General features: G+C 44.7%; 1 protein-coding gene across 3 annotated transcripts in view; it reads right to left on the reverse strand.

Annotated features, from left to right (window-relative positions):
• Positions 1 to 8,502, reverse strand: part of LMO4 (LIM domain only 4) — a 40,564-nt gene extending 32,062 nt beyond the window's left edge. Inside the window, exons 1-2 of one of the 3 annotated variants that reach the window (XM_029228871.1) lie at positions 7,728 to 8,131; positions 4,754 to 4,992 (exon numbers count right to left, since the gene is read on the reverse strand). In XM_029228871.1, the coding sequence (XP_029084704.1) occupies positions 4,754 to 4,989 (236 nt within the window). In that variant the 5' untranslated portion in view covers positions 4,990 to 4,992; positions 7,728 to 8,131. Of the gene's footprint in view, positions 1 to 4,753; positions 4,993 to 5,191; positions 5,341 to 7,727 lie in introns of those variants that run through there. The other 2 variants (XM_029228868.1, XM_029228870.1) reach the window with 2 other exon arrangements.
• Between the last annotated feature and the right edge of the window lie 7,696 nt (positions 8,503 to 16,198).

Raw genomic sequence — 16,198 nt, forward strand, 5'->3', positions numbered from 1 at the left:
TGTGCGCTGGAGAGTTAATTATCTAACCAGGGGGACTGTCCAGGACAGTGTTTGATTTAAAAGGCTTGAGGCTTTAGGTGCTCAATTAAGTAGCTATCGTCTCAGACTGGACTATAATGGGCTCTTTTCTCTTTAACTCAAGCAACGGGGAGATATACCCCAGGTCAGGCTAATTAAAGCCAGGGGAGTCTTTAATTGTGATGACAGAATCGGTTTCAGTTTCCTTTCTTTGGGTCCTCAGTCCAAGAAGGTCGTTAATATTTCAGCATTTGGGCAATGCAATCAATCACAAACATCAAGAGGTTACTTACATGGGGAAAAGGGAAAAGAAGGGAAGAAATCCCACCAAACCTCTACACTTTAAAGGTGCTCTACTCCTATGAAAAGTACCATGTAGTGCTAGTACTGTTTGCCAGCTCCAACTCTCCTTGCTGACAGAGATGGAGAGCAAGTTGTATTTTTAGTTCAGTAATAATACTTGGCATCTTTCCCTAACTTCAACGACCAATAGGTGAGCCTACTTGCAACTGGTTACGTCAAGCAAAATACACACGATACGGAGCATTACCTGGCTGTTTTCTAAACCGCTTTCAGGCAAGGAGAGGTAGGCTTCTAAGAGTGTGGCTGAAAGGTATACATTTGTACCTACAAGTAAATATCAGCAACCTATCTGAGGAGAAAAATGCACATCCACAGCTACCGATCCAGAAGCAATTGGTTTTCCAGCAGGTTCCTATATTTAGTCTAAATTCTGCACCAGCTATATTAAATGTAACAAAGAAAATGCAACCCAGAAATTATGCCTGGAGCCAAGTCCATTAAAAGTACTTCGGAATAACTAGAGACCAGGCACCTTAAAAGCACCAGAAGCTATTGATACTTAAGAGGGGGGCTGTGAATAATCGCAACTGATGCGTTAGAGAGGGGAGGGAGAAAAAAAAAAATCAGCCAAATTACGCTTGGTTAATTCAGAGTAACAGATCTGCCCCCAAGTGAATTGGAGGCCTTGAATTAATTCTGTTATGACAAATCAAGATAAACGTTCCCCCTAAATTGCATGCGATTTAATTAATTTTTGAGATCCTGGGTTTTTTTTTTTTTTTCCTAGCTAATAGTTCACATGCTCCTGTGCTGTCATTGTGCTTGAGTGGGCAGACTTCAAAGTGATATTAAATAACCAACTATTAGATTTACCTAGCACGTCCTATTGGAAAAGTGCCATTTAATTACCTAGCCTGTTCAATTAAAGGGACAGCATTCTCTGAATATAGCAGCTTGCTGTTGATTACCAGGGAAATGAACTCGCTGTCTGGCGGCGCCTCCGTTCCTAACGCTACCCGCTCCCGAAACGCACCCTCCACCACCAACCACCACCAATCCCCCCGCCCCGGGCCCCCACCCCCAGCTGCGCGGCGCTCACTGCGGCTGCGGGCGCCACGTGAACCTCCCGAGCGGAGCCCGGGGAGAGAAAGCTCTACCCGCTCGTCCGGCTCCCTCCCTGCGCTCGCCCCCTCGCGGGCCCGAGGCTGCCGGCCGGCTGGGCGCCTGAACTGCGGCCTCAAGCGCCGTCAGCCCCCAGCCCGGCCCCCGCCCAGCCGAGCGAGCGAGCGAGCGAGACACGGCACGCCGAGAACCACCACCCGAGCTTCCGGCGCGTAGCCTCGCCTCCCCGGACCTGGAGCCCCACCCGTCGATCTCCGAACTTCCTCCTCTTGCTGCACTTTCCGCGCCAGTCTTCTGGCCCGCGGTGGGGGTGGAGGAAGGAGGACTCGAAGAAAGAGAATCGGAGTTTCTGAAGCTACTTGGTGGCGCTGGGATTGAGCTGGGGGGTCGGGATCCGGGGGGGAAGGGGGAGGACGCGCTTCCAAGGTTCAACGACTTTTGTAATTTTGCTAGGTGGCGGGGCCAGGCCGGCGTTGGCCCCTTTAAGATCCACCCTCCCTTTCCTCTCCCCTCCCCCCTTGTCTATCCCTCCCTCTCTTAGAGGCCAATTTTGTTAATTAAATGTTTTGTTTGCAACGCAGCTCTCATTCATTGCGGACACGTCATTCGGAGCAGATCTAAGCCAGAGACCAGATCTCATTAGATAAAGCCCATCAAAACTAAGAAAATGGAGGAGCCACTAATTAAAGCTTTTAATTGTGCGGATTCGCTGCAGCAAGGCAGCCGCTTTATCTGAAATCTTGGAGGGAGGAGAGGCAGAAGCCCAGCTCTGCCCAAACGACACTTGGTCGCGCAGGGGGAAGGGGCTGGGGAAAAGCAGCACCACCCACCCCTCCCCCCCCACAACCCCCTCCTCCCCGGGCCCCTCCCAGCTCTCCCAAAGCTTTTTAGCCAGATCTTGCTGGTTTTCAAAAAGCCACAACCTCAAAGTCAGACAGTTTAAAAGCCCCTTAAATAAATCGCTCTGTGGTCCCAGCTGGGGCCGAAGAGCCAAAGGGTCCCCTTCACCTGGCGGCCGACGAGCGGATTAGTCCCGCTCCTCAGCGGCCGTCCCTGCAGAATTGAAAGCTCCTCCAACAAGTGGACTGAGGGGAGACTGAGGAGGGAGTGGCTGAAAGGAAAAGGAACGCGCAGCCTCCCCACCTTCCCACCCTTTCGGCATCTTGGTGGGCAGAAGGAACACTGAAGAAAGACTTAGGAGATCCCTTAAACTTGGTGGGTTGAGAGAGGGGTGTCTGCTGCTGAGCCCTGAGCAGTGTGAGGAAAGGATCAATTGGGTACTGAGCTAGAACTCCGCTCTCCCGAACAAATCTAAGGTCCTCAGGGTAGCCTCCAGTTCAACAGCAAGCGTGGTTCCAGTTTTCAAAGTCAGGAAAAAAGAAAGAAAGGGAGAATATGGACCCAATTAAGTAAGTCTTGGGGCTGGGCACACATCCTCCACTGCTCCATTAAGCCAAGAGAAAAACACCAAATGGGCATTTATATTTGTTCCCAAGAATAAGGAAAGGAATGGAAGTGATTCCCAGGAAGCCACTTGCCTAAACTTGTCCTGAGGGAATGCAAGTGGACCCATCTTCTTTTTAATTAGTGGTAATCAGAAGCGAAGGTCTTCTGAAGGCACTTGGAAAAGAGCTGAATCTGTACCATTCACTGCTTCTGAACAGCACTGTCAATTTTTCCCCTTTAAACCACCCTCCTTCTTACCAGTTTTGCTCTCTAATTACAGTACTGTCAAAGCTCATGGCATTGCTTGGAAGGAGGACCAGAAAGCATTACACCCACGCTGCTGCTGATTTTCCAACGTTTACTTCTAAAAGAACACCTCGTGAAATTAATGCTGCCATCTTAATTTAAAAATAATAGCCCTCTCCCTTCCTGTATTTCTTTTACTTGGCTGATTGAGGAGGCCAGCAAAGAGGACATAGGTTGCATTACTGGAATAACCAAATATCATCTTATTCCATCATTTACACTAATGATATCGCTGGGGTAAACATACCCATACTCAGCGCCAAACTGCACTGGGATCTTCTGCAGTTTTAGATGCAGAGTGAGGGAATCACAATGGAGCTAAACTTTGAACAAAATACCTCATCTATTGATTCACCCTCATTGAAGAAAGGGCAAACATTTTCTAATCTCTATAAAGAAAACGGTTTAGGGCAGAAATTTTAATAGAACGCATTTCTTAAAAGTGAGTGGTTGTCTAGTATCAGCCGTGTGCGTGTGGGTTTGTTTTTTTTTTTTTTTTAATTACTGGATGTTGAAACAGAACACCTCCTAGAAGCATTCATGTGCATCAGTCTATCAAACCATTTACTCAAATTAAATGTGTAATCCTTCAAATGCCTCCTTTCAAATTAATGAGTTTAAGTAGCTTGAGTTCACCTGAAAAGATCCTATAGGCACCTGACCTCCTGAATTCTTTCCATTAATTGCACTGAAACTTGTTGGAAAAAGGCTGCTTACATGGGCATATGAATGTTCCTATACATTGCTTTAAAATGCAAGATTAGTATAATTCTATAGCCTCTTTTCCTAAATCTCTTTTGGGGATCAAGAGTAGTGATACAAATGACAACAACAAAAAACCCAAAATCTGAACATTCCTCCATTGAACTGCAAATTCTACATCACAAACCACACACTAACACTTGAGTATTGCGAGCCTTCAAGTAACAATATATAAAGAGAAACATTACCATTAAGTTTTTTTTTTTCTTGTTCGGGTTTCTTTGCTATAAGAAGAATGACAAGTCTTTAAACCGATGGGCAATCAGCATTTTTCACAAGGAGCACAAAGAATGAGTCAGTTTTCCACTCAAAAAAGTTTAAGGTGCTTACGTAAATATCATGATCAGCCATCACCATCGGCATATCATTTCTCACTACCCACACTTAAATTTTTAAATCAGTCTTTTGTCTCCCAAGTTCCTATGTTGGTCCCTACCTTGCTTTAAGAAAGCAGCTTAACTCCCACTTGAAATGTTTATTTTTAGTGGAGGGTCCAACTGCTGCTGACCACTTGAAATCCTGGTCCCGAGGATCCTGGTCCCAACCTCTGCACACCTAGCAGCCCAGTCCCCCCAGGTGCGCAGTTTTTACTTCGTGTGGCCTTTGCCGTTAATTTGCCACTAAATATTGGAAGATTAACACATGCTTCTTTAACCCCTTAAATTTCGGCCAACCAGGTTTTTGAGGTGAAGGCTATTCTCAGAGATGCCCTGCTCCTTTCTTTAAAACCCTTGGTAACCTTTGGCCTTGCCATTGCTCCGCCCGCCCATGTCGGGGAAAGGCAGCCAAGTCTTACCTAATGTAGTCATTTCTGCAAAGGATCATGCCGCTCTTGGTGTAACAGGACGTGCCGATGTCGCCCAGCTGCGCCTGGCAGCAGGAACACTTGAGGCACCGGCTGTGCCAGTAGCTGTCCATGGCATAGAGCAGAAAGCGGTCCGCAATCTTGCCTCCGCAGCCTGCGCACCGCTTCCAGGAGAGGGAGCCGGCCGTAACCGGGGGCGGCTGTGAGCTGCTGCCCGGATTCACCATGGTCTGCAGAAGGCGGGAAGGGGACAGGGAGAGAGAGACAAAACAGGGGTGATGCAAAAGTTAGTACTCGCCGCGCGAGTAAGCGAATCCGTCCCCCGCCAGCCCCCAGAGTTGCTGGAAGGAAGCAGCAGGGCAAGGGCGGGAAGGAGGATGAGGGGGAGAGGGAAGGAGGGAGGCTTGCCGGCAGCAGCCGCCTGTTTACTTTTCTCAAGCTTTGTTCTGGGGCCACGAGCTCCTCTCAACTTTCCAGCGCCCGCCGCCGCTGACAATTTCAGCTCGGGTACTGTCAAAACTCAAGAGAGCGAGGCTCCGCGGCGCGCTCCTCCCCTCGCGGCGCCTCCTCCCGGCCCCCGCCTCCGCCCACTGCCCCCACCTCCGCCGCCCGCCTCCAGCAAATGAGGGTCAAACCCACCCACCGCCTCGCCCGGCCCCTCCCGGGGCCCCGCCGAGCCCCGAGCGCTAGCCGAGGGGAGTGAGAGGCGGCCCCCGCCGGAGCCACGTTCCCTCCCGAGCTCTGCCCGGGGAAGTGCAGCTGCAGTTCACAAGTTGGAAATAGTTCGGCTTTCTGAAAGGGAAGGAGGGAAGAACCGGCGGAGGGGAGATGGAGAGAGTGGTGGTGGGAGGGGAAGCGAGGGGACTTCGGGGGGGGGGGTGCGGTGTGTAAAGTTGCGAAACTGGTTTTTCTTATTTTAAACAGCACCTTTCACATGCCATTGTGGTGACCGCCATCTCCTATTATTGTTCCAAATCTCATTTCATTTTGAAGATCAATGAGTGTTTTCTCTGCGTTTGCAGGACACAGGCAAGAATAATAGATCATTGAACTTTAGGATGCCTGTTAACTTCCTATACAAACACTCTCCACTTTGGTCTCACTAATCTGCCCTTGATCAGCAATTTAAATGGTAGAGCTTTGTTCCTCCAAAAGGGTGGGGGGTACGTTACTGATAATATGTGAGAAGGCACTGTTAAAGGATGCACAAGTTATATCTGAGCCAGACCTACTGTCACCAAAAACTGCTTTTAAAAATTCCCCACTCTTTCTAATGAATGTCCCCAGAGAAACAACTGGGGTCTAATATAGGAATCAATTTATAAAGCTTAGCCTAAACCGATTAATTTGTTGCCTCCAATCCTGAGTCCAATAAAGTCCTAGTGTTCCTCCAGTCACTTATTCTATAAAAAGATCAAGTTATTTACTGCCAATTAAGCAGCCTGTTTTGTCTTTGTCCTCTGTAAGCCGAGAGTGTGGGCTCCCCCCGAGGCTCCCGGCTATCTGCTCAAGACATTCAGCTGATACCTCAGAAGCGAGAGGACGAACTTTGCCTGTCCCCGGCCCAACTTGGCTGCTGCAAAAAAACGAGGGGAAGGGAACGAAACAAGGACTTGTGTTCCTTAAATAGGCCGATTTTAAACACATTTCCTCCGAAAGAGTCCCGGAACGTGTGTCCAGTGACCGCACAATAAACCAGAATAAGAACTGCACCAATTAAGCTGTAACAAAACCCTGAGACTTTGGAAACAGGACCACTCTAAAACCCATTAGCATTGCATTTAACCGAATGCATCATACCTTTATGTAAATTGATTTATCTGATGCATTTACTCGAGGAATTGCTTTTTGTTACAATTTCAGCCCTAACCCAAATGAATCTGCATTTCCTGCCCTAGGTCTTTAAACTGCCCACCCCCGCCCAACGTTTTAATCGCTCTGAATTCCTTTTTAAAAGAGGAGGAGGGAGGAGATTCCAAGCTCTTCCCCGCCCCCATCTTTGGTGCGAGGTAAATATATATGTATATTTTTTTTGAAAAGGAAACATTACACTGAGAAAAGCATCCAGTAACCCCATTAGCTAAAGCTCTTAAGGACAAGCAATACCTTAATGCTGATTAAATCTAAAAGAGATGAATCAAGACGACTGACCAGAAACTGACTCCCCTGATAACTAAGGACGGGCCCTCATCAAGTTTCATTTAGAGTTGGAAAAAAAAAGAAAGCTTTTAAGTTAAATAGGCTTATACTCTAGTAATTACATAGCCAAGCAATTTAGGTCCTGAGGTAGTCTGTGAAATAGAAAGCAGAACTGGCAGCTAGAGGCAAAATCTGCCCCCCTTTAACAACGTCTCTGGTGTTTTTTAATGGAGACCAAGGGAGGGACAAACGTAGCGCTGACAATTTGTAGTACAAAAATGGATGCTTAATTCATGTCTTGATTTTAATTAGGTGATTCACCGGATTTCTCCTGGATTGGAACAAAAGACTTAAAAGCCAAGAGGAATTTTTTAAAAGAACCAGCAATACCGAATCCTGCTCACTTAGATCCTTTCTGTCACTGTTTCAAAAATAGTGGTGGGGTGCGGGAGGTAGGGTCGTGACTATTTTCCCCACACTACTTCTCAGCCTTCAACGCTTAAAGCACCTCCTGCCTCTCCCTTTGGAACTGAATATATCCCCACATGCCTCCAAGGTCCCCACCAGCCCCGTCTCCAAGAAGAACCCTTTTGTAAGCAGGAACCGCTACAAAGCTGGCGGCCCGGGGCTGCCCTCCGTCCTAGCTCGCAGGCCGGCCTCGGTAGTTTCGGACTCGCGCATTATCTAAGCCGACGTATTGTTTACTTGCAATTTGGGACGGTCAAGGGAAGGAAGCCAAAGAAAACAGCCCCGGCCCAAATCGCCCCCCTCCTCCTTCTCCCCCCCCGCCTCCCTGCTGCCCGCGGCTCTCCAGCCGTCCCCTTACCTGCTTTTCCCCTATATTGCAATATTGCGAGAGGCGGCGGCGGCGAAATTCGTGCGAAGCCGCTCGGCTTCCAAGGAAGGGGCGCCTTGGCTGGCGGAGGGAGGGGGGGGAGATGTTCTCGCAGAAGCAGGAAAGGGGAGGAGGGGGCTAAGGGCTGCTTTTCTTTTCTTTTCTTTTTTTTAACGCGCTGCTCTGAGGCTGGGTTGGGGGGCCCCGCGTAAGTGGCAGGCGCCGGGAAGCAGAAGCGTCAGTCTCGGTCCTCGTCGTTCTTCTCCGCCTCCGGCTCCGCGCGAGCAGCTGCAGGAGCCCTCGGCCCGCGCGGCGCGGCGCAGCGGCAGCAACTGCTGCAATCGCTGCTGCAAGTTTGGCAATGTGGCTTCACTTTGTATATTCCCCCGCCCGGAGGCCCCCGCCCCGCCCGCGCTCCTCCCGCTCCCCCTCCTACTCCTCCGCCTGCCTCCCTCCCGTGCGCCCGCCCGCCCGCTCGCTCGGGGCTGCTGGCGGCGACGGCCGCTCGGCCGAGCTTCCTGCACCTCCAGCCGGGGAGCGGCCGCAGACACAACAGCCCCGGGAGCGGCGGCGGCCGGCGCGGAGGCCGGGGGGCGGGCGCGCCCGGGAGGCGGGGAGCTGCGGCCGGCGGGGTCCCGCGCGCCTGACCCTCGCCCCTGCCGGGGCTGCTGCTGCCCGGCTTGGAGGCGGCGGTGGCGGCGGCGCTGGCCTCTAACCGGCTCACTCGCTCCCTCCGCGGCTCTTATACATGTGTTACTGACAGAGCAATATCCCAACGACTCCCAGGCTCTGCCGCCGACGTCAGCGACCCTCAGCCACTGGGCGGCCGGATTGTTCAGGCGGAATAATAAAACCTGCCAATCCGGGCAAGGACAAAGGGATGACTGAAACGAGACTCCGGGGGCGGGGGAGAGAGCGAGGCGGCTGAGCCGCCCGAGGCTGAAGCGGGGGAGGGCCCGAATCAGGTGGGGGGAAGTCCCTCGGGCGTCGCCGACCCCGCCGGCGCGGCCCGCTGTGGCCCGAGATGGCAGGCCGAGGCGCGGGGGCCACACCTGCCCTCCCTGCTCACGTGGCCCCTTCGGGACCCGCGCCCGCTCGCCCCTCGGGGATAGCCCGTCCTCGCGCCGAGAGGAGCCCCTTAGGAAACTTACTTCACATCTGTCTCAGAAATGGGCCTCTTCCTGTTGAGGTAGAAAAGCTTGGTCGAAATCTCAGGGCGGTGGACTTCACACACACGCAGAAGAGATGGTTTTTGAGGAGTTCTTTTGTTTTTGTTTTTTAAATTCACGATGTTAGAGATTTATGAACCTTAGTGGAAGTTTCATTAACAAGGTAGAAGCTTCTCCCCATCAACCTGAGTATAAACTAAGTGCCCAGTAGGCATTTCATAGGTATTTGTCCATTGCTGGTGGTAGAAAGATCACAGTCCTTACGTTCAAAGTTGAGGAAAACTTCAAGGGAAAAGCCTGGCCCCCTGTATCCACCCCACTGTAGAGGATGAGAGGCCAAATTTCTCGTAGCCCCCAGAGCGATGGAAGTTATTGCAAGATTCGAAATCTCACAGCCTCTGGAGAGTAAGAAAGGTTACTTCTAGTATAAATCAAGTTTTGAGGAATGCTATTAGGGTGGTAATCTGAGTGTCTCTTTCCAGGGCCGCAGCTCAGCCTAGATGCTTCAACTTTATCTGCTCTGACAAATAGGTTTAATAAATCTCCGATCTGAGGCTAATATTAGGTCTGATTATTATTAGTAAGTTCCAGAGAGATTTTTCTGGTGGAAATTATCATGAAAGTGCAAAGCCCTTCTGCTGAGTATCATTAAGTAAAACCAGCCTTGTGGGACAAGTTTTCATACTGTGTTACGCACAGTACTGCTAGATTGAGGAAAGAAACCTGCAGAAGAATCTGGCTAGACAATGCAGATGTTAAACATCTATGGTTTTCGTGTCTGTTTGGGGGATTTCTGTCTTTCAAACCATCAACATTAAGGCTGCAAAAGAAACTATAGTCATTGCCTACAATATCAAGCAGAAGACATTTTTAAATACCAGTTAGAATACTCCTTTCTTTATATTTCTAGCACCTCGAAATTAAATGGCTTACTTTTATTGATTGGAACTTAAAATTGCATTTTTATGATCAAGTCACTTTGTGAAAAACTTGATATGAAGTTTTTCATATGAAAAACTTTTTTTTTTTTTTTTTGCGGTACGCGGGCCTCTCACTGTTGTGGCCTCTCCCGTTGCGGAGCACAGGCTCCGGACTCACAGGCTCAGCGGCCATGGCTCACGGGCCCAGCCGCTCTGCGGCATGTGGGATCTTCCCGGACCGGACACGAACCCGTGTCCCCTGCATCGGCAGGCGGACTCTCAACCACTGCGCCACCAGGGAAGCCCTGAAAAACTTTTTAAAAAATCATTAAAACTATAATAATAATTAAATTATTCTGTACAGAAAACAGCTGCAGATGGGTGTGATTAAAGAAAAGCCAACTTAAAAACATGTAATGTTCCTTGAAGTTTGGTAAAGAAAACTCAGTTAAACAAAAAGGGGGAAGGAACCCCGTAAACAAATAGTACACATAATAATACAAATAATTCCCTTGGTCAGCTTCAGTTGGTAATAATTTATAATAATCAAAACGAGATAACACAAGATCTTAGTGAGCTGCAATTAAATTATGATTTGTCATGTACAAGTACATTTCCTGCTCTGGCCCTTCATTTTCTAATCCACAAATGAAGGAATTAAGCCAAATCGTCTTTATTTTTCCCTTCTTTAAAAAATGATTTTCTTATAGAACACATAATACATAGGTCTGGAATGAATTGTGGTACTTTAGTTATTTCCCAAAGTATGTGCTCCGAAATTAAATCTTTATTTTAAAACGAAATGTTAGAAAATAAATCAGACATCGGATATCACTGAGTAATTATCCAAAGGATTGTAGTTTTTGTGGAAGGAAAAGAAGAGAGAAGGATAGATAAAACTGTCAGTATAGATCTCTAGGCTTGCAGGGGCCTAGGAGGTAGTTTCAGTGTTTTGGCTCTGATTGTGTGTGGAGTGAGGACTTTACACATGTCCCTGTAGATTGGAGTGGGTGGGAGTATGTTACTGGAGACCTTTATTTGCTGATGCTGTGGTTATAGAAACACAAAAGCAGTAATGGCTAACAGTCTCTCTTCAGAAGGGTAGGAAATAAATTCATTCACTGTAATCAAAATTCAGGTGTACTTTAACCACAGCGCCACCTGTGGGTAGTCTTTATTTCTGCATTCCTTTCATTTAGCAGGCCTTTCTCATCTGGGTAGCGAGATGTTTGTGGTCTGAAAGGGCCAGCTTGAATGAGGTAGCAATGTTAATCTTTTATTTCCACTGATGCTAAACTCGCAAAAACTGTGTAAATACAAGTTCATTATGGGTAAGGCAGTTCTGTATTCAGGTGTTCTTCAAACGGATATAAAAGTGCTCAAAGTAATCCTGGTATATAGTAAAATTAAGTAAATTCAAAATAATAGTGTTATAGTGTGCCCAGCAGTTCAAGAAACCTCAGATGATGTCATACACTCATCATTTAACGACTCACCTACAATGAGAAATAAGAATACAGTGCTTTGGAAAAGAAAGAGAAACTCAAATCGTTTCTTTCTTGAATCCTAATTAAATGTAGGAACTATATTGATCTTAGATCAAGCCCTCATTCTCCCCACTCACCCCAAAATGATTTGTCCGTACCTTCCCTTCTTCTCCTTTAAGTCCTCAAATCACAATCATTTTTTCTGTTCTCCAAGCGACAGTTCTCTGAGACTCTCCCGTGGACAGCCAGAGGTTCCACACAGACCCGTGTCACCTTCTGTGCCCTGAGAAAGGCCAGATTATTTGATGCTGATATGACAGCTTCCACGTCAAAGTGCCCCAGCTCTTTCTCAAGAAAAATATACTTTAACCTTTTAAAGTCAATGCAAAACTGTTTTTGAAGGCAGTCTTTTTAGAAAGGCATTTTTTTAAAAATCTGCCTACCATTATTGCTGCCATCGTAGAGATCCCTAGAAATCAAAAGATTCAGCCAAAGTGAATCTGAAAAGCTTGAATCTGGGGCAACAATTCCAAAATATAAAAGGTGTGGAGAGGAGAAGCAACGATAGTTACCAACAGATGTCATGAGGAAAGAGGAGGAGGAATGGCACTTAGGTCCCTGCCAGTTTTCGTGTTGGCTAGGGGGTGGAGAGGTACTGCACAGTGGTAGAGTCGGAGAGACTGCTGCAGCATTTCAGAATAGGGATTCATCTACAATATGACACAAATGAAATTATCTATGAAACAGAAACAGACTCACAGACATAGAGAACAGACTTGTGGTTGCCAGGGAGAAGCAGGGTCAGGGAGGCATGGATTGGGAGTTTGGGATTAGCAGATGTAAACTATTATATATCGAATGGACAAACAACAAGGTCCTACTGTCTATCACAGGGACCCATATTCAATATCCTGTGAAAAGAATATGTGTGTGTGTGTGTGTGTGTAACTGAATCACTTTGCTGTACAGCAGAAATTAACACAACATTGTAAATCAACTGTACTTCAATAAAATAATTGCTTTTAAAAAAGATTAGGGGGCTTCCCTGGTGGCGCAGTGGTTGAGAGTCCGCCTGCCGATGCAGGGGACGTGGGTTAGTGCCCCGGTCCGGGAAGATCCCGCATGCCGCGGAGCGGCTGGGCGCGTGAGCCATGGCCACTGAGCCTGCGCGTCCGGAGCCTGTGCTCTGCAACAGGAGAGGCCACAGCAGTGAGAGGCCCGTGTACTGCAAAAAATAATAATAATAATTAGGGATTCATAATGAACTCAACTTATCTAAAAGACTATACTTCAAATAACTATATCTTGGCTTTAAATATTGATAATACTTTAAATTCACTGACTGCCTTTTGTTGGTATTTCTCAAAATCCCTTATAAATATCTCACTAACTGTTTCATGTGATAAAGGGGTAGCTTCTTGCTTTTTTAGAACATCTTTTTCTTTCTTTCTTTCTTTTTTTTTTTAAAGCAATCCAAATGTCTACATTTGGTAAATGTCCCACCAAATTATGTTGATCAGTATTCAGGAAATTCTATCCTAACCTCTCCTTTATAGGGTAATATAAAAGCATAGTGAAAAAGTCAATTTCGTTGAAATAAAACAATTAGAAGATCACTGAGGAAAAGGAAACAGCATTGATACCGTATGACCAGAAATATAATTTACAACGTAGATTTTGCTTTTAATTATTCTACTTGATAAGGGCATTTGAAACTCCTGGAAATGATGGGAAAGGTGGAAAAGATGATGGGAAAGAAGAAAACACATCTGTGACACATTATTTTGTCTGACATAGCAAAGCCACTTTTATTATAGTGGCAAGAAATGACTCATTTTCTTCATACACGTTTATCAGGATAGGAACAGGACCTTAAAAATCCCCCAAATCTGCCTCAGAACTATCAGCAAATCTTCATCTATGAATATATTTCATACTGGTGATATTATAGGAAAAATTACTTGGCTTACACCTGCTACCTCTTGCTAGGACTGAATTTTGTCAATAATATTCAAGAACAAGTGATATTCTGCATATATCATTGCAAATAAGTTATGAGACTATATATGTGATTTGTTCATTAGGGTCTTCGAAATGGTCTACTGGGCCCACAGGCAATGCTTATTAAAGTCGAGTTAAATCTTACTATGGATAAATTAAATTTTGTAGTAGTTAAAAAAGAGGGTATGTAGATGACTGGGCCATTTGTGTATATGTGAGGTGGTTATTACTAAGAATATATATTAAAATTATAAATCCAGTAGAAAATAGCAATTCCATTTAACATTAATTACTGTTCCTCTCCAAGACGATGGAAATGAGCATTTATTGATAGAGAAACTAAAGCATTAAAGCATAATTCATTCCTGCTATGTTCCCACTTACAGTTCTTGGGAAAAGAAAGGCTAATAATTCGGAAATTTCAAGTACCCCAAACCACAGCTTCTTTAGTTAGTGTCACTTTTAATTATAGTATTGATATAATTAAGCTTTTTCTCTACGTAGATTTGTAATAAAATGTAATTTTTTTAAGTATAATACTGGTCTCTATTTGCTCACAAAAAAGTTGATGAAAATATGATAATATTTATTCATCTAATTATAATGAATAACCCTGGTGGAATTAGCGGAGTTCAATCCATAGCTGTCCATAGACTTGAAAAACACATATTTCTATTCTATACAGTGCCATAAATTCTTTAGAATAAAACGAACAACGAGATATGGATTTTTTTTAAATAATAATAAAATTGGATAACTCAATTGACTAAAATGTGTTCCCTCCATGCAGAGGTACACATTATAACGTCATCATTTATATTTCTCAACATAAATCAAATTTCATAATAAAATTGTTTTTGATGAATCACCACTTCTTTTCTAGCTTCAAAACATTCTGACAGAGAAAGCAAATTTGTCGATTTCTCTGTATGATAAGAAATCACCGAAAATATATTTAAGACCTTTAGTCTAAGATGATCATTTGTGTAGTCAGGGGCAGGGGCAGGGAGAGTTTCCTTTAAAAGGAAAATATTCGAGCCATTTTAAAATTCGGGAAAGCAACTCAAGAATAAAATAGACTTTCTTTCCAGTATTTTTTCAGAGCCATCTGTTGTGCTTTCTGACAATAGGGCCAGGAGAAGTCATTACGGAACAATACTCTGGAAACAATTTGCTGCAAAGAAAGAATGAAAACTTAAACAACACTACCTTTGTACATGTTTGTCCTAATTAGAGGGTTAAAACATCCAAGCATTGTACCCAGATGCCACTCTCTGTCCTGTTTTTATTGCTTTTCTCCACTGAGATAACACTTAGCGCTGCATTGAAATTTCTACTTACTGTTTGTGTCCAGTAGTAAATCCTGGCACATTACTGGAATATCTGCCTGTTATCAGCTCAGTCAGGGAATGAATTATTGACTATAACTCATTGCTGGGAAGACTACGTATGACACTCCAGTGAAGTTTTGATAATTTCTGGAAGTCATGGTAATTTATGGAAGGGGGGTTTTGATTGATCTCCCACCACCTATTTTGCACCTATCAGTAAATAGGACACATATTGATGGCCTACTTGAACTGTATTAACAATATGAGGAATTCACAGCTTAAGCATTTCTTTCTTTTTTTTTTTTTTTTGTCAGTATGATTTCTACTAAAACAGTAACTCAGTTTCTATTAATTTTCTTTTGTGTGGTTTACCCATGGGAGCGGGGAAGCACAGATCTAGACTGTTGAATGCATAATATCAATATTGTAATAACTATTTAGGTATATTCCTCATTTGTAGTTGTACCAGCCCTGCCTTTTAGAAAGAAAGGCTTGAGACCTTTGGAACAGATCAGGATGGATCAGAACACATACTGAAAGATTTTAAAGGGTATCTTCAAGTGTTAGGATATAGCTCATAGAACAAAAGAGAATTTTTTAAACTAACAGATAGTCGGCAAGTTACTTACTATGTGAAAAAATGTTTGTAATATATTTTATATGAAATTTACAGATACCATTTAATATGATATGACTGTCAGCTTAAAGTCCATTTGTCAGGACATTAAATAATAATCACTAACAATCACGACTTTCTTTTAATTGAGGTTTATTTTCCTCCTGTCTTAATTTTGCTGCATTCTCCAAATTCAATTATTTCTCAGAGTAAACTCTACTAGAAAAATGTTTCCTTTATTTCTTTCCTGAGTTTCCATCATTGAGATTTCATTATTGTTTTATTTACTACAACAATTGCTTCCCAGAAAAATAACCAGTATTTTCAACTCTTAAAATGTACCATGTAATAGAGCAAACAATATATATAATACTTTAAAATCTAATGGTTATTTCCTAGATGATGTTGAAAGCATGTCTAGATTTCTAGAAATTTCAACTTATACCCAAATAGTCTTTAGTAATCTGATACAAAAGTAATGGTGTCTCTTTTGCCAGCTCAGTCAACATTGGGGGTGGGTAACTTGACTGAACATTTGGCTTAAAGAAAATAATTCCTTCTTCATTTAATCTTAATTTAGTAGCTTCTAGCAGTCATCTAAACAATCTTAAAATTAAAAGATAATGTTAATGGGAGAGACTGTTGTCATAGGATAATGGTTTCCTGCTGCTAGATTAATGCAGTGGCAATAATACTAGAGCATTTATTGAAAATAAAGGGAAAGACAAAGCCAGGAGATTTATTTTTAAAGCAGGTGTCATGGATCCTCTGACACTGTTGTGTTGTAGTTACTTTGTTTCAATGTTGCCAAGTTGCTGAGGGAGAAGGATCCCTTTTCCTGATGGATGTGGGGTGGCAGAATGACACTGGCTGGTACCCCCATGACTGGAGAGTGTATTCTTTCTAACTAGAGGAACAGTTTTGTTGTGATTCTTCCA

This window comes from Monodon monoceros, unplaced genomic scaffold (genome assembly GCF_005190385.1).
Source record: "Monodon monoceros isolate NGI ecotype Baffin Bay Population unplaced genomic scaffold, NGI_Narwhal_1 Super_Scaffold_18, whole genome shotgun sequence".
In the NCBI taxonomy this organism is placed as follows: domain Eukaryota; kingdom Metazoa; phylum Chordata; class Mammalia; order Artiodactyla; family Monodontidae; genus Monodon; species Monodon monoceros.